The sequence below is a fragment of the Bombyx mori genome, chromosome 11 (genome assembly GCF_030269925.1).
Source record: "Bombyx mori chromosome 11, ASM3026992v2".
In the NCBI taxonomy this organism is placed as follows: Eukaryota; Metazoa; Arthropoda; class Insecta; order Lepidoptera; family Bombycidae; genus Bombyx; species Bombyx mori.
Window position 1 is genome coordinate 2,038,387 of NC_085117.1, and position 17,860 is coordinate 2,056,246.

The following is a 17,860-nucleotide window of genomic DNA, read 5'->3' on the forward strand; positions in this document are numbered from 1 at the left end:
TGTATCGTTCTAATTATATTTTTTTAATATTTTGAGTCGTGATTTCTAATTATATATTATCCCTCTGATGTGATAGTGATAATGACTCAAATGTTTGGAGTAATTGTTTTTTTATTGTTATTGCTTATATGGGTGGACGAGCTCAAGACCCACCTGGCATTTAGCGGTTACAGGAGCCCATAGACATTTTTTTTTGGTACAATTTTTCCTTATAAAAAAAGGAAAGGGGTTATAAGCCCATAAATCTACAACGTAAATGTCGCCACCCACCCCGAGACGTTAGTTCTAAGGTCTCACAAGAGCATAGTTACAACGGCGGCTCTACCCTTCAAACCGAAAGGTATTACTGCTTCACGGCAGAAATAGGCAGAGTGGTGGTACCTACCCGTGCGGATTCTCAAGAGGTCCTACCACTAGTAAAAATCCATTATAAACGAATTGAAAAATATCTAACAGCTGTTTTACTTTGGGCACAGACTCAGCAATATTGAACATAGATGAATCATATAATTATCTAAAAATTAGGATGTATTTATTTACAGTTTTGGTTCCAAAAATGAACCTTGTTTTGCCTGAGAGGTAATTAAATAATTTACTAAATTATTCTTTTGGCAGCCAAAACTTAGTGGTGGTGGTAAACTAATGATTACTTTATTTATTTCATTTCATTTCGTCCAAGAACTTACGGTGTAGCCTTATCTCAATTCGTTTAATTCTAAATCCAGAATCGATTATTTATTATTTCTTCACTTTACAATTAATAAATTCAGCCTTTTAATTAAAGAGTCAGCCTTATACGGTTTGTCCCCTTTGCTTGATCGATAGACAATATGGTTAAAAGTTCTTTACAAAACATCGATGTCAAAGTGTCATCGATGATCGATGTCAAGTAACTCCATAGATAATACATTATTAAAATTAGATCATTATTTGTGTACGATTGTCCCTACACTGAAGTAAATGTTTTTTGTGATAATCCATATGTTTTCACCTTCACAAAGTAGATTAACAGCAAAATGAAGACAGTTAAATTAGAAATTTCAGTTGACACAGTGTGCCATGGGTGTTTAAGTACCGATAGGCAAACAAGCACTTCGAGAGATACATCTGAATTATATTTACGTTTATTAGAAGACGGTTTATCCTCTGTGAGTTTTATTCTTCGTCTTTTTCTGATAAGAGAGGCTTCAGGCAGCCAGTGCCCTTAATCATTGGCTAACAGTATTTTATTTTGTTCTCATATCATATTATAATAAAAAAAAATGTATTCGCTTTGGGTTCACTCTGAAAATGACTGGTTAAAATAATATATAAAAAATCAAGAGAACGTTATGCTAACAAAATTCAATCAAACCCAGTTAGTATACTATTTATTGGCTTCTTAATTGTTTCAAACCAATGCCATTTAATGCAATCTTCCAGGCTGTTCATCAGATTCAACGGTACCGCAATTTTTACTATCATTATGACATGGTTCAGGTTTGATGATGATAGAGCAGGCAAATATCACACATCAAATATTGCTTTGATATTATAACATGTATGGCTTTGTATATGTTTGTATTTTGTGTGTTCCCATCGCTTGCGACGAAGGGGGCGAGTAAACTAACCCACAGACACAGCCCACTGAGGTTCTCGCCGGATCTTCTCAGTGGGTTGCGTTTTTGATCTGGTAGTAGATTTTGCGAAGCACTGCTCTTCCTAGGGCTAATGTTAGCAACATTCTTAGGTTAGAGCTCACTTGGTGATGCTATGGGTAGAAAAAAATATATTGTGCGTGCATTTCTAATATGGATACATTTCTTTTCTCAATAAGCAATGCACCTACCACATGACTATGTACCATCCTTAGTCGACTGGTAGGGGATGCCTTACAAGAATGTCTATTGTAATATTAATTGAGCATAAACTTGAATAAATAATTAAACATCGAACATACAGCTTAGATTTCTTGATTTTACAGATATTGTATAGTAACAATTAGAAATTATACATTTTATTAAACAATTAAGATTAACAGAAAAAATTACATTCAGAGCTATTTTGTAGCTATATTCTTTTTGTTTTATTGCCTGTGTAGGGAAATGAGCATACAGCCCACCTGATGGTAAGTGGTTACCGTCGCTCATGGACGACAGCAATGCCTAGTTCTCCAAGTAAAGTTGTCTTCTGTTAAAGGCAAATCCTGAGCTCTGAAATCAATGAGGTTTTTTTGGAGGCTTGCCTTATCTTGCCGCCTAAATGATATCATATAGATGCTAGTGGAAAATAAAGATAGCTGATAAATGCTGTTCCACATTTCTTTCAGGAAAATAAGGATGTGGCTCTCTGTTGGGAATGTACAGCAATCTTCAGGAAGATCCAGAGGTTTCAGAAGCAAATTAAAAACGCTCAAATCTCTCTTCTCTTATACCAATTGGTAAGTGAAACTCTATATATGATTAATGCATAAAATAATAAGCAGTAAAGTAATTGAATATGCAATTTCGAAAAGGGCACATGTCGCATATTTTGTCAAATACGTTTTATCATATACTTACATGTAGTTTTGAGGCTTACCTACACCCATTTTATAATAATTCCAGTAATTTTCAATTGCTAATTAACACTAAAATATATCTCAAAAATTATTATTTTAAATTTTACACTGCTTTAGAAAATAATCAGTTTCTTTCACTTCCTGAACTTTTTACATTTTCAGAGATGTGCCCTTTTCGAAATTGCATATTCAATTATAACATGTTAGTAATATTAGCTGTATTTTTTAAATTCTTTCTCAAATTTTTATGTAATCCGCTATAACCAACACGTGCCGTGGAGATATGGCGGATTGTACGTATCCTTCAGTCAGGGCAGCTCCTCATCGGTCAGTCTTAAGTAATAAAATGTGTGCGTGTACTAGTGTACACACGTAAGAAGTGAAACTTCTTTATGGCCTTATTTTTCGAAAAATGATCTACATGCAACTTTCTAGAAATTGGTTAAATAAAGTTAAATTAGATAAAGTTTAAACAAAAGGATTTTATTATCATAGACATGAATACAAAAAAGTTAAATTAGATAAAGTTTAAACAAAAGGATTTTATTATCATAGACATGAATACAAAAAAGATGGCGCGTAACGGAAAAATGTGACGCGTAACCGAAAAATGTGACGGTAAATTTTTTTCCAACGCCGATAAAGAAGTTTCACTTCAATAATATAATATTCATTTCAGAATACAAGGACACCGTTATCAAAATTAGATACCGTAATCAAAAGTGTATACGATCTGGAGTGTGTACACGAAGAGAAAGCGGCACAAATAACCGAAGAAGGTAACTCGATAAAAATAGAAGCGGAAACGGAAGTCGCACTGCCCGCAAAAGAAGAATTAGACGAATATGACACTATAACGTACGAGGAGGACTACGCTGATGATGCGTGTATGAAAAGCATAATTGAAAACGAACAGAGAGCCAGCAAAATGCCAAGTAAGAGCGATATCAAACCCATGTCCATAAAGCAATACGAGAAATATGCAGTTTTCTCGAAGCAGAACGAGAAAGTTAATTCTGGTGACCTGAAAAAATACTATAAGAACGTTTTCTTGAGTGACGGTGAGATAGAGGAATATTTGAACACTAGATTAAGGAGGGATAAGAGCTTCCATCGTTTGAATTACAAGTGCGAGGATTGTGTACTCGGATACAAGGATAAGAGGGACTGGAATCGGCATAATGCTCTTCATCATAACACTGTAAGTGACATATTTTATGTAAATTTATTTGTCCTAAGAAACCTAATGTTTCAGATAGCGCCATGTTGTTTGCAAAAATAATTGTCGCTTATTAAGCGAAATGTCGCTTAAACTAAATAGCCTTTCATCCTTGGATATGACTCTTGGATTTGACTCTTTCAAACACCATGAATTTTAAGGAGTTGTCATGGGGGTATTTTATGTTCAGGCTCACTGATGATTGTCGCTGAGATAATTGTAGTCTCCCATAGAGTTATCATATTTGTAGAGTATTCAATGCATGACTTTGAAGCTTTTATTGCGCAATTTTTTTTGCGCTATGACATATCCTTCTTCAAAAGAGGCTCGTGGAGAGTACTTAACGGTAGGCAGCGGCTTGGCTCTGCCCCTGGCATTGCTGAAGTCCATGATCGACGGTGGCCACTCACCATCAGGTGGGCCGTATGCTCGGCTGCCTACACGGGCAATAAAAATAAAAAGAAATAATAGAATAGCTTTCAAGTACATATCTCTCGACGTAGTCTGTCGATAAACCGTTTCCTACAATCACATTCTTCTCTTAAAAAGACAAATAATTATTGAAATGGTTATTCAGTGTCAGTGGTCGCTTACAGTCGACCGGCCCCTACAAGTGCAGCGAGTGCAAAACGAAATGCCAAACCATCGATGTACTCGCCCAGCATTGGATAACTCACACGAAGGCGCTGCAGTGCGTCATCTGCGGCGACCTGCACAGGTCCCTGGGTGAGATAAGGAAGCACGTGAACAGGGCGCACACGGGCGTGTTCACGTGCAAGGAGTGCGGGGACCACAGCAGGTTGGTTGTGAAGCGACGCCAGAACGAGGCTTGTGGAGAGTATTAAGCAGTAGGCAGCGGCTTGGCTCTGCCCCTGGCATTGCTGAAGTCCATGGGCGACGGTTACCACTCACCATCAGGTGGGCCGCTCGTCTGCCTACAAGGGCAATAAAAAAAAAAAAAAAACCATCTAGCGGCCAGTCTGATGCGAGAATTTACCTGAACCCGTACACCTTGAGACAAATTAGATAGTGCACAACTGCTTTACGGCAGCAACAGTTAGTTGGTTGTACCTACCCGCGCGAGCTCTTGACACTTTTTATGTAAATGTTATCGAAATGTATCAATAGATGGCGTTGAAATGTATTTTTTTTTTTCGAAATTTAATATTTTTTTTTTATTAATCAGTTACAATAATAGAATCACAAAACCCAAAATTGATAGCGCTGTAAGCAAAAGCCGAAATCAGTTATGCGGAGTTCAAAGACCTTAGCCGATGTTGACGCAACAACAAATATTAACTTTTTTATTTATTTTTTATTTCCCTGGTAGGCAAATGACGGTTTACGGCCCATGATGATGAGTGGTTACCGTTTCTAGTAAAAGTCAGCTAGAGGCACAGTCAGGCTGCTGCCCACCTTATTCAGACTACTCACGACTCCGTTGATGTTAAGTGAACTTTCACAGTCACACAACATTATCTCTCATATACAATGTGCCACAGAGAACGCTCTAACAAATCGAAATTAGCCAATTGTCTCTATCCAAAGTTGTGATATGCCATTATTATCGCCCGGACCCGCACCAAGCATTGGAAATTTCGTGAAAACATGCCGACAAACGTTCGCTTCCTTAACGCGCAATGTACGCTAAACAACTATCTCGTTTTGCCGCAGAACACTAAGGGAGTTCAGTCAGCATTACAAAAGCAAACACGAGAAGCTGGTATGTGATCATTGCGGCAAAGGTTTTTACAAGAAGCGCGTCCTAGAAAGTCATATGAGGTGAGCTTGTTGTAGCTTTGCAGTCCTTAAGGAGACAAGTCACAGTTCGTCTGGAGCTCAGCGGATACTGGAATCCATGGATATCATAACGTGAATGGCACCGTCTAACTTGAGAAATAAGTTCGAAATCTCAAGCGACGACGGCTATCTCGTCCGGCATGACAGCTTTACGGCAAAATAGGCCTGATCATCGTACCCATGGTTTGCCGGGTGTTTATAGCAGTATATTAGCATGTTCGATGGGCATTAGTCTTAGAACTTGTTTGAGATGATCCCTTCATCTTCTTTTTACTATCACCCTGCTGGTGATTGCTTGGAATCTCGGCAATCGTGCCAGCCCTTTCTAATTGAGACTCAAACCTCATGTCTCAAGGTGACGTACTTACCTAGTGTTGACGCAGATTCTGATGTATTTGAGAGAGATTTTTGCTATAAAAAACTGAACTACCCTCAAAACCTTTTTTTTTATCAAAGTGCCATCTATTATCGCTTTAACGAAACAGGAGGAACCATTTACCAGCCAAATGCGAGGTCTGCGGCCGTCAGTACTCTCTGTACCACACCCTGGAGGTTCACCTGCGGACTGTCCATCCTCACCTCATGAACGGGGCCTACAATAGGGACGCCTCGTACTGCGTCGAGTGCGATAGACAGTACCCAAGCGTCTACAAATACAGGAAGCATTTGAAACAGTCGGTCAGGCATACCCCGAAAAAGAAAGTAAGGTGAGTTTGGTGTGTCTATGGGATTTAAATTGAATTGGCTAGATGAAACGCATCATCACAATTTCACCGATTCCCGCATCGGGCTAATATTCGTGTGATGAACAGGTTTTTTTGCTCTTCGTTTGGTTGTTTACTATCTATATATCGACGCTTGAAAGGCAAACGTGACTAAGCGACAATGTGTGAACTTTACAGTAGACTAATTTAAAGTTGAAATACCTGAAAACAAAATTTGTTTTAACGAATCCAGCTGTAGGATTGAAATGATTTTAATAGGTCTAGAAATATATTTTTTTGCGCATCGAATATGGTTATGCCTGTCATTTATGTACAAAGCAGTTATTGTCGCTTAGTCACGTTTGCCTTTTAAGCGTCGATATGTATACATTTAAACGTATATGGGTATGGTAGGCAGCGGCTTGGCTTTACACCTGGCATCGCTGACGTCCATGAGTGACGGTGACCACTTACCATCAGGTAAGCCGTATGTTCGTCTGCCTACAAAGACAATAAAAAAAAAAAAAAAATTTATGTCCGTCTCTGGTGCCCGTAATACAAGGAATCCTAATTCGGCGCTGGATGACCGTGCGTGTTTAGTTTCCAGTTATTACGAAAATCGATCTTGCCTTCGTTACTCTTCTTTACAGTTGAGAACTGACATCTATGTTCTCTTACTCAACTCTCGGCTTGGAAGAAAAGTAATGCTGCGATCGATAATTAAAAATACGTCTAATGTATATGTTATTAGGGATTATTTTATGAATTGTCAAAGAAATTCAGCGTTGCGTAGTAAGGCTAGACTGAATAATTTCGCCAAGCGCAATGCCTATAGTCGCAACACAAGGTAGTTCTCCACAATTTGTCAAGATCGAACACTCGGCTTGTGTCGGGCGTATCATGCGATCTCCAAGACACAGTCGTGAAAAGCTTCTGATTCTTGGTCAAGTGGAGGGAAGACGCGCCAAACACAAGATGGTCGGATATTAGGAGAGCTTTAGGTAGCATCCAACAGGCGGTCCACTTCGCAGCGGACAGATCTTCACAGAAAGACTAAACTCATAAGAAGAAAATAATTGTTTATTGTGACGACATTCTAGTCGCCACAGTTTGATGCCAAATCCATTTCGGTCACCCGCAGGATACCGTGCCCCGAATGCGGAAAAGTCTTCACGCGTACGAACTACATGAACAATCACTACAGGCTGTTCCATTCCAAGGACACGAAGCACTATTGTCAGCTTTGTAACAAGGTAATTGTTAGATAAGGTCCTGGTGCCTACCGAAGGAATTGGGTGGAGCTTCCACGCTCCCTAAGTATTAGTGTACCGTTATACCCTGGTGGTAGGATGTAATACCACACGTGTTGGTATCACCATCATTCCGTGAAGCAGTCATGCGAGCAGGCTTCGAAGACGGACTCTAAGCCAATAAAACGGAGATTTCCACCTCATGTCCTAAGCTAAATTTAACACCAAGTGGACCGTGAGGTCGTTCAGTCATCGATGAAGGAACGGTAATCGTTAATGTTGAGTGAGCAGTCTAGTCCCTAATGGTAGTAACGCAGCTCGTCAGTGGCGGGATTTATCCTGTCTATGTATATGGGCTCTAGTAACCGTTTAACAGTAGGGAGCACTAGTGAGCCGAGGCCTTTTTTAGACAACTAAGCAATAAAAATGATAATTGGAATACCCGGATGGGCAACATCAATCTTAGCAGCTGATCCAAGACAACTTAGATTTAAACCTCGCATCTTGCGCTGAACATCCCGTTACACCCAGATGGGTTCGAAGCACTTAGCCCTTTGACTGCCATGCAGGTCACCGGTACCCTACGCTGCGCACTGACGTAATTATGTCGATTTCTGTTATTACTAAGGTACCGGAATATCTAATAGACTCTGGCAGAGACGAATCGGAACGATACTCGAGTCACTTTGGCGTGGTATGGACGTGTGATACGTAGGGAGAAGATGCATGCGACTAGGAAATGTATGGAAATGGTAGAGGGGGACGAGGTCGACCGAAGAAGACATGGATGGAGTGTGTGAATGACGATATGAGAGAGAGAGAGAAAGAGAGAGAGAGCGTTGAAATGACGGCTGATAGAAGAGAATGGAAAAGAAAAATTAGCTGTGCCGACCCCACCTAGTGAGATAAGGTGGAAAAAAAAGAAGAGATTTCTCGCCATTCCAGCTCTTCGTCACCGGCTACGCGGCCAGGAAACACAAAGAGTTCGTTCACGACAAACAAACTTTGCCCAAAAACAAGATCTGCGATATATGCGGCCGCGGCTTTAGCGTGAGTTCCAATCACCTACTTTACGACTCTTATTCCTCATTAGGTCGACAAATGAAAGCGGAAATGTCGTAAGACATCGTCGTGGCCTAAAGGATAAGACGTCCGGTGCATTCGTATGTAGCGATGCAACGGTGTTCGAATCCCGCAGGCGGGTACCAATTTTTCTAATGAAATACGTACTTAACAAATGTTCACGATTGACTTCCACGGTGAAGGAATAACATAACGTGTAATAAAAATCAAAACCTCCAAAAAATTTAATTTGCGTAATTACTGGTGGTAGGACGTCTTCTGAGTCCGCACTGGTAGATACTACCACCCTGCCTATTTCTACCGTGAAGCAGTAATGCGTTTCGGCTTGAAGGGCCGTTGTAACTATACTTGAGACCTTAAAACTTGTATCTTAAGGTGGGTGGCGCATTTACGTTGTAGATGTCTATGGGCTCCAGTAACCACTTAACACCAGGTGGGCTGTGAGCTCGTCCATCCATTTAAGCAATAAAAAAAATCACATTTTGGGCTAAATCACTTTGTACCGCGTTATATATATTATATCCAAATCACCCATTAAAAAAACAGTCGAATTGAGGAGCACATTTATTGGAAGTCTAATTATGAAGTATCTTTAAAATTCTCTTTCTTGAGTTGAATTGTAGAAATCTCATACAAACATATCGAGGGGTGAAGCTTATCAGATTGAGTCCGTGAGCTCACCTACCCGTCTAGCTGAAATTGCCTCTTAGACCACCAAGCGAATAGGCAGAGAAAAAGAAAAAGTTAATAGTTATGTTCACGTTTTCAGACGAACAGAATTCTAACCAATCACAGGAGGACACACACCGGAGAGAGACCGTACAAATGCCCGCACTGTACCGCCGCGTTCGCCCAAAGCACCGCCATGCACACGCACATGAAATCGCAACACAAACACGTAATGCCTCTACAGATCCCCGTCCACCAGATGGCGTGATGTCGTCGTCGCCTAGCGCCATCTGTTGTTCCGGAGCGAAGTTTCGACGCCCAAATCGATGGATGAAAGACTAAAGCTTCAAGCGACATTCATCTTTGTAATTAATTAAATATGCTGTTTATTTGGTACTGGCTGAGACCCTAGATGTTACCCGCGGTTATTGTCGTACCGCGGGCGACACTGCGGAGTGAAGCTAGTCTAAAAAAGTAGCTCAAGCTACTCCTTATATCATTAGTTACCTATCAGTGAAAGTCCCGTCAAAATCGGTCCAGCCGATCCAGAAATTAGCAGGAACAAACAGACAGACAGACAAAATAAAAATAAAAACGTGATTTTGGTATATTTACTGTGTATCCCTTCTTACGCATTTAGTAAAAATGGTTATTTTATTATTACAAACAGACACTCCAATTCTATTTATTTGTATAGATTAGTATCGATGTTTTGAATTAAACTTCAATTATGTTTACCTCATTGAAATAGCTGAAGAAGTGTTTTTGTTATGATGATTTTTCCAAATATGAAACTTTAAATGGCGCGCGATTCTGTAAAGTTGCAAAAATGTCGCTTAAACCAAATAGCCTTTCACCCGTCGACATGAATTACCAGTCAAGAAAAGAGTGGAGCAGTTTGGTCTTGATTTTCGAAATTGCCGCGCAAATGCTCCATAACTAAGCCCACGCTGGTGATGTCATTTTTTAAGGGATTTTGTGGCCTGGTAACTAAGACCTTTAAATCATGTCTAATTTTAATTTATATTATTATTATGAAAAATGATAATATAGAGTGAAATGAAATGAAATGAAGATGATTTATTTGAGACATTAATCAACTGGGATGAAATTAAATGAAATGAGAGGAGATGATATGGGATAACATAATCTCAGTAAAATGGTGGTCAATTACTATTTACTACATTTGTGCACTTTCACAGATACTAAATAGTTAATAAACCACCGTTATTACATATTTAAACCTGAAGAAACACTAAATAGACAAAATAAATCACACAACTTCACTCCTCGTGTTTCCGCCAATAAGTCCCCCTGGTGACGTCATTTGATTCTAACCACAGATTACCAACACAAGTATGACGTCACAAGCTATTGACATTTATTCGAACGCCAGATAGTTTCTAATGTTATTAAAGTTGGCTTGGCGATTGGAAGATACAAGAATGTTTGATGGATTCATAAATGGTTCATTTAAAAAAATAAAAACGAATTATGGTTTTTATGTAATTAAGCTGCATTCAAAATACCACGGAATAGATAAATAAGGTTGGAAAGGCCTTTGCTCTAATTTTGTATTAGAACCAGTGTCGCCGCTTCATCCCCACTATTTTAATTTCTACACATACACATACTGTCATTACAAGTATTTCGCACACAACAAAAACACCCACACATAAATCTCAGGACAGATATTCGTTCGCAAACTAGCACAAAACTCCTGTAGGCTCACACACTCACACACGCATACACACTCACACACGCAAAAAGGCAATAAAAATGTTCATACACGCTAGTGCTTGATAAAATCGATATTCTTTAACGATAAATTATCTGATGAATGAAAGGGGAAAAATGAAACACGAAATAAATATTGAAAAAAAACTATTTTACTTTTATTAATTACAAATAATCACTGTCCCTGGAATAAAACGTATTTGTTAAGCAGTTGGCGCTTGCTATTAATTGCGAATGAATTTTTCAAAACAAAGTGTTTTATAGTAAAATCATTTTCAGTAAAATGTTTAGAGCAAATACTCGTCTTTGTCTCCAGCTTCCTCTACCTGTCACGTCAATCCATTGTTCCCTGGCGTTAGGTTCTTTAGGAAACCTAAAATTTTTAATTTAATGCATAAGTCAAATAGCATTTTACTTATATTTTAATAAATCTTAGACAATATAGTAAATAGCCGTAAATGAGAGGTCTACATGTCTCTTTATATTATACCTTCACATTAATTCAATGATAATAATTCAATAATAATAATACATATTTATTTTACTCAAAATACGTCTCAGTAAGAATATACTAGGTATCATTAATTAAATATAAAATAATACAAAAATTATCCATGTCAAATGTAAATATAGTCGAGAATTCTGTCGATGATTTTATTTCACCACATGGTCACCTCACTATCGACAAACTAGCGCCGTCCAATCAGGACAAAGGCCGAAATTTCAAAGATTGAAGTGTAGAGAACGCAATGCATGTAGTACATTGGAAGCTGACTTGGTCACTGCGTGCATTGGGCGAGTACACATCGCGCAATGTATGCTATTTATAACTTGTTGCAATAATATTGTTAATGTTTGGAATTTCATAATGCTCACTATATTTTTATGTTTTAGACAAATAATATTGTAATTAAATGGTAATTTCGACTTACCGATCGAAATATATACCTCCTCGCTCTATACTTGAGGTCTGACTTTTTGTTTTACAAGTTATAATTGCACAACACGGCATTATAAAGCGGAGATCTGTTCGCCAAAGTAGTCCGAAGCGCACTAAACCCGGTGAATGAAAGAATCGGTCGAGTTATGTTTGTAGAATCATAACTGTGGCACGCTTGCCCCGCCTACATTACCATTCCAACCTTATTTATCTATTCCGTGCAAAATACTGTTTGAATACTATGATTCTGGCATTTTCCTTGGTTTTAATCTCTGTCTTGTGATTGTCTTTATATTATTTCTGATGTATTGATAGTCAATAATTCTGATTATCGACGCTTGAAAGGCAAACGTGACTAAGCGACAATAACTGCTTTGTACATAAATGACAGGCAATAACCATATTCGATGCGCAAAAAAATATATATTTCTAGGTCTATTAAAATCATTTCAATCCTACAGCTAGATTCGTTAAAATATAATTTTTTTCAGGTATTTCTCATGTATATTTTAAATTAATTTCAACTTTAAATTAGTCTACTGTAAGGTTCACGCATTGTCGCTTAGTCACGTTTGCCTTTCAAGCATCGATATGCAATGCATTTTTAGAAAGAATATAATGACAATAATAAACTTTTTATTAAAAATTTAAAGTTGTTTTAATAAAAAATACTCTGAATTGTTGTGCGAACATTGAATTCGTATCCAAAATGTGAAATTTAATTATGCATCACATGAGTGTAAAATATAAATAAATGTGGGATCGTCTATTCGATTTGGACCAATAAAACAGTTGGTGGCTTCACACGAACTTGATTTTTATTTAGTCTTTATTATAGCAAAGTAAATAAAATATAAAAAAGTGTATTTAATGATCCGAGTTACACTACGTCAGTTCGCCGTGGCGTCCCTCATTCCTCCTTCGATCAATAATAGTACTAGATTAAGGATCAGGAAAAAAAATAAGACGCTCAAGTGGCCACGTTTGCAGACATCATTTCTTAGAAAAAAGTTTAATAATGTTAACGGCTTCAGTTTATTATAAACCTTAATGCTTAAACATAAAGTTTAATTGCACAATATTTTTTTTTTTTATTGCTTAGATGAGTGGACGAGTTCACAGCCCACCTGGTGTTAAGTGGTTACTGGAGCCCATGGACATCTACAACGTAAATGCGCCACCCACCTTGAGATATAAGTTCTAAGGTCTCAATTATAGTTACAACGGCTGCCCCACCCTTCAAACCGAAACGCATTACTGCTTCACGGCAGAAATAGCCAGGACGGTGGTACTTACCCGCGCGGACTCACAAGAGTTTCTACCACCAGTATTTATTTAGGTTCTTTCATCAGAAAAAGGGTATGATGGAATAAATTAAAATGTCACTTGAAAATAAAAAAGTCATCAGTACAAAAATATTTATTCTAAAATGTTACATAAATACTCATTCCTCCGCTCGCTTAAAACAAAACTATACGTCAAACATTCATTCGCCGTCTCTCTTACCTTCTAATACGAAATCTCCTATCTCTCTCACTCAAACGTGCTCCATACATCCATACATTCTGTTCCTACATAAATAAAAACCATAAGCACCGAAAACTGATTTACTGGGTGCTTAGTACTTGTTTTTTAACGCTCTCGATATCGTAAAAGTTAACTTAAATTTGTACGGAGTTGGAACGCTTGCCTACCTTTGCCGCTAGGGGCGCTGTTTTTACTGCATACAAATTTAAGTGAACTTTTATTGTGGATCTACGATCCAAAGTTTTATTAATTTAATTAAAGAAATCCAACTATTTTAATTGGTGTTCTAATGCATGCGTACATAACTATACTAAGACCTTAGAACTTATATCACAAGGTGGGTGGCGCATTTACGTTGTAGATGTTTATGGGCTCCAGTAACCACATAACACCAGGTGGGCTGTGAGCTTGTCCACCCATCTAACCAATTAAAATATATATACAAGAATTCATATCAATTCGATCATAGTCCAAAAGATACAAATCCCTGCCATCAGCACCATCTATCCGGCACTAATATAATTAATGTTTTGTCGAAGCCATCATGTCGACCTTAACATATTGTGGCAAAGTTTCACATCAATTGGGCTAACGGTTCCAGTTTTAGGTGAACATACATACAAACACACATTCTCTTATAAGTAGATCGAGAGGCTAAAGGCTATTTGGTTTAAGCGACATTTTTTCAACTTTACACGATAGCCATTAACAGTTTAAAATTTGGAAAAAAACTTCAACTATGTATATGAGCGGAGCAAACTTGATTGAAGTTCAATTAAAAACCTCAAACTGTTAATGCTATATAACTACATAGTATAAAACAAAGTCGCTTTCTCTGTCCCTATGTATGCTTAAATCTTTAAAACTACGGATTTTGATGCAGTTTTTTTTAATAGATAGTGATTGAAGAGGAAAATTTATATGTATAATAACATCCATTAAATAGTGGAGAAATCAATAATAAATTACAGTTTCCGAAGCGAAGCGAGGGCGGGTCGCTAGTTTGGTATAAATAAAACGGATCTTTAATTACAAAGATAAATTTTGGCGTATTAAGCGAACTGTCGCTTAAACCAAATAGACTTTCAAACCTCGTCAAAGACTTCAATGGGAGTGCTAACAATAAAACATGATAAATAAACTTATTGTTTTTATTCCGTTAAAAATACATTAATAATAATTTGATCAGCCTTATAAATATAACTATATTACAATACTCGGGGGCCCCTTGCCTTCCATTGGCCGATGAAGGCCCGAGATCAACGGGGCACCCAGATTTTTGCTAAATACTCAAATGATAACCGATTGTTATCAATTGGGAAATGGTGCAGTTCATTATCAATCCTTTTGCATATTGTTAATAAAAAGCTTTCCCTCATTTCATAGTTATGGAGGCCCCATTATCCCGGTGTAAAGACTGCCTTGACAATATTCATTTTAGGTCGCAAACGTGCAAGTCCAAGGTACATAGGATTGATCCATGGTAGTCATGTCAATCTAAGCGTATTCTTCAATGTTATAGATATCGGTAGAATAATCAACAATATCAAGATGATTAAACCACGAATGTGAAATCTACTTTAGTTAAGTAGTCATTTGTATGTGATAATTGCATGATCATCTGGCACTAGAATCTCCATGATTTCAAGATTTCCTGGTCGTCGTACAATGGACGGAGTTAAGTGGGAATAAAGGCAATTACAGTAGGCAATTCGTGATGTCCCTTGTTCGACGAACCTTTAGCATTCTGCCGTGATGAGAGAGTCATAAGAATCGGGCCACATTAAGCTGCATTTACTATACTACATTTTGTTAATTCATTCGTAGAACCTAACCCCCTCTTTCAACAACATTCCTGGTCCAAAAACGGTACCGCACGACTTTAATATAAACCTGTTTCTAGCTAAAAACCCTTTAATGTAATTAAGAATACTTTATACAAAACGCTTTCGTCACAATATTAGTTTTATAAAAATTAGATTAGCATTCAACGCCTATTTAAACTAATGCTCAAATTAAAAATCTGATTATCGTTAAAATAAAATTTGTCAAAAAAAAACTTCTATTTATAACTTGGAAATTCCAGTTCGGTTCTGACAAATTTCTAAGGTAACTGAAGCTAACATAATTACATATTAAACTGGTTCTATCACTATTTCATGAATGTCTGACAGTCAATTTTGAGAGGATAAATCTTCAATCTCAACTCCGTTGGACTACCCTTTCCCTTTAAACACAAATTTGATTATGCCCTCTGAAAACTTGTGATATTGCCAATTTTAAAAGTGCATTTTCTGAATCAAATCAATAATATTTAGGGTAGGACTACTGTTGTTAAGCTTATGAAAAATAACTTTTGTTACATTTTGGGATGACCATTTTTATGAATTGAATTTGCATCAACAAGGTTCGCATGCAATTTGTACCAGTACACCTCTGGGATCAAATGGCAAAACGTTCAAGCAAAAGCCTGATTGAATTTACTGTTAAGATGAGGTGACAGTTGTACCATTTTGAGCAAAACAATCATCCAAAACGCTAATCCAGGTTTATACCAGATCTAATATGAGACGGGTGGCACTTGAGGCATCATATTGTGAGTGTAGACAACGCACTGCGTATCTATCGGTTTGTAAGTTTGCATCTGTTGTTGTGGCATCATGTTTTGTATCGGCTGCACCTGTGGCTGCACGGGCGGCTGTTCCGGGGGCTTTTTATTCTTCTTTTCGCACTTCTTAAATTTAATACCTAGCTTATTTAGTAATATCAATCTTAAAGATTCTTTGCCGCCGCAATAGTTTAACTCGTGTTTGGCAGCAGCCAGAATCTTACCGAGCGTAGGTACTTCCTTACGCATCGAGTAACCATTGACGATGCTTCTTAAGGCGCACAGCTGGAAATAATCTAATTGTACCTTGGTCTTTCTCACTCTTCTTTTCTTGGGTCCGGTCATTCGCGTTTGAGTCGCTTCCGCGCGCAAACCGTCGCGTTTTATCCTTTTAATAGTGCTCTCGGACAGTCCGGTCGCGGCACACGCTCGCTTCACGACATTTTCGACTGGGAAAGCGTAGCCTCTGTTCTGTTTTTCGCTTTCGAAAAATTTTATGACCTTATAAATGAGTTCGCGGGCTTGGCCATCGATCGCCTCTTTTTTTTTCTTGCCGACTGCTGGCTTTTGTTCGTCCGGTGCAGGCGGCGGAGGCTCTGGCTGGTTAGTGGACGTGTCCCCGTGGGCTTGGGGCTCGGGCTGCGGCGCTGGGGGAGGCGCAGGAGCCTGCTGAGGCTGTTGTATCGACATCTGAATTGACGACACATCGTACACGTTTATATTCATCATTTAATGTCTTAAAATGTAAACTAACTCTATTTAATACTATTCGTTGCTTTGTCAGTATGTTTCTAGTGAAAGTTTTTGTTTATTTACGTTAAAAATATATAAACGCAAACAATACGAGAATTTGGTCGCCATTTCTAATCATAGACAAGATTGCATTACTTTTTTTTGTAAATCTGACTACTACCTACTGAACTGAATTTGATGTATCGATATTAGCTCTACATGAACTGTGAATTGAAGATGTTTTTATCAAGAATCTGGAAATCGATTTTTAATAGTAATAAGTAATCAAATCTGTTTTAGTGTATTTTATTACGCAGTTTCTACCAAGTCGTTTGAATTAAAAGAAAAGTGGTCTATATTATTAAGCGTATTCTGTGCCTTTGCCTAACCACGACGGGGCAACGCTAAGCCGCCGTCTGCGTCCACCCAAAGCATATCTTGTTGGATCCCCCGAATTCACTCTCGGTGGTTTTAGGTCTCTCAAGCACCAGTCGCAAGCACAGTCACAGCAAAGTAACTAGAGAGAATTTGCTAACACTTGCGCTAACAAGAACAATGCTTCGCAGAATCTACCACTGGATCGGAATCGTGACTCACTGAGAAGATCCGCCAGGAAATTCAGCGGGCTGATTTTAGGTTAAGTTGCACGTCGAACTCTTTGCCTAGTTCTCTGAGCCTGCTCCTAGTGTTAGAGCTGAAGGTGTCTAATTCAAAGGTTATTGGACCTGATGGATCCGTAAAGACGTGATTTTTACTGGTTGTTTAATAAATGTTATTATTATTATTTCAAAACTCACTTTCTTAATTGCAACTATGCAGTTACCAAGGATACCTAAATAGTCGTCTTCAATTAAGCATGAAATTTGTATTTCATACAAACAGGTAAATGACCAAAAAGTATTTTATGAAAAATATCGGCCTAAAAGACCTTACCTTTTAGTGTATCACTTGCACACCCGTCCATAGATTACCTAGTTTACCTACTCCACTACTCCACTTAATATTTGACAGCCGTCTTTCCGTGCCGTGTTTCGGTTTGAAGGGTGGGACAG

General features: G+C 38.1%; 2 protein-coding genes across 3 annotated transcripts; one reads left to right on the forward strand and one right to left on the reverse strand.

The window, feature by feature from the left end:
- The first annotated feature begins 862 nt into the window (after positions 1 to 862).
- LOC101741474 (zinc finger protein 43) lies at positions 863 to 12,751 on the forward strand. 2 transcript variants are annotated; one of them, XM_012692292.4, is made up of 9 exons: positions 863 to 1,148; positions 2,309 to 2,419; positions 3,219 to 3,740; positions 4,355 to 4,557; positions 5,433 to 5,540; positions 6,044 to 6,265; positions 7,404 to 7,515; positions 8,458 to 8,562; positions 9,365 to 12,751. In XM_012692292.4, the coding sequence occupies exons 1-9, from the start codon at positions 1,017 to 1,019 to the stop codon at positions 9,530 to 9,532; spliced, it is 1,683 nt and encodes a 560-aa protein (XP_012547746.1). In that variant the 5' UTR covers positions 863 to 1,016; the 3' UTR covers positions 9,533 to 12,751. The 2 variants fall into 2 exon arrangements, with proteins under 2 accessions (XP_012547746.1, XP_012547759.1); XM_012692305.4 differs by lacking the exon at positions 9,365 to 12,751 and having other exon boundaries at positions 8,141 to 8,528.
- Positions 12,752 to 14,605: 1,854 nt separating this feature from the next.
- Positions 14,606 to 17,636, reverse strand: LOC105842001 (uncharacterized). Its single transcript, XM_012692370.4, has one exon. The coding sequence runs from the start codon at positions 16,803 to 16,805 to the stop codon at positions 16,029 to 16,031; it is 777 nt and encodes a 258-aa protein (XP_012547824.1). The 5' UTR covers positions 16,806 to 17,636; the 3' UTR covers positions 14,606 to 16,028.
- Between the last annotated feature and the right edge of the window lie 224 nt (positions 17,637 to 17,860).

Bases quoted from the DNA above. Each gene is read 5' to 3' on its own strand.
- LOC101741474 (XM_012692292.4), top strand. From the start codon at position 1,017: ATGAAGACAGTTAAATTAGAAATTTCAGTTGACACAGTGTGCCATGGG. The intron at 4,558-5,432 runs GTTGGTTGTGAA...GTTTTGCCGCAG, and splicing joins GAGTGCGGGGACCACAGCAG to AACACTAAGGGAGTTCAGTC. The intron at 7,516-8,457 runs GTAATTGTTAGA...TCGCCATTCCAG, and splicing joins ATTGTCAGCTTTGTAACAAG to CTCTTCGTCACCGGCTACGC.
- LOC105842001 (XM_012692370.4), bottom strand. From the start codon at position 16,805: ATGATGAATATAAACGTGTACGATGTGTCGTCAATTCAGATGTCGATA.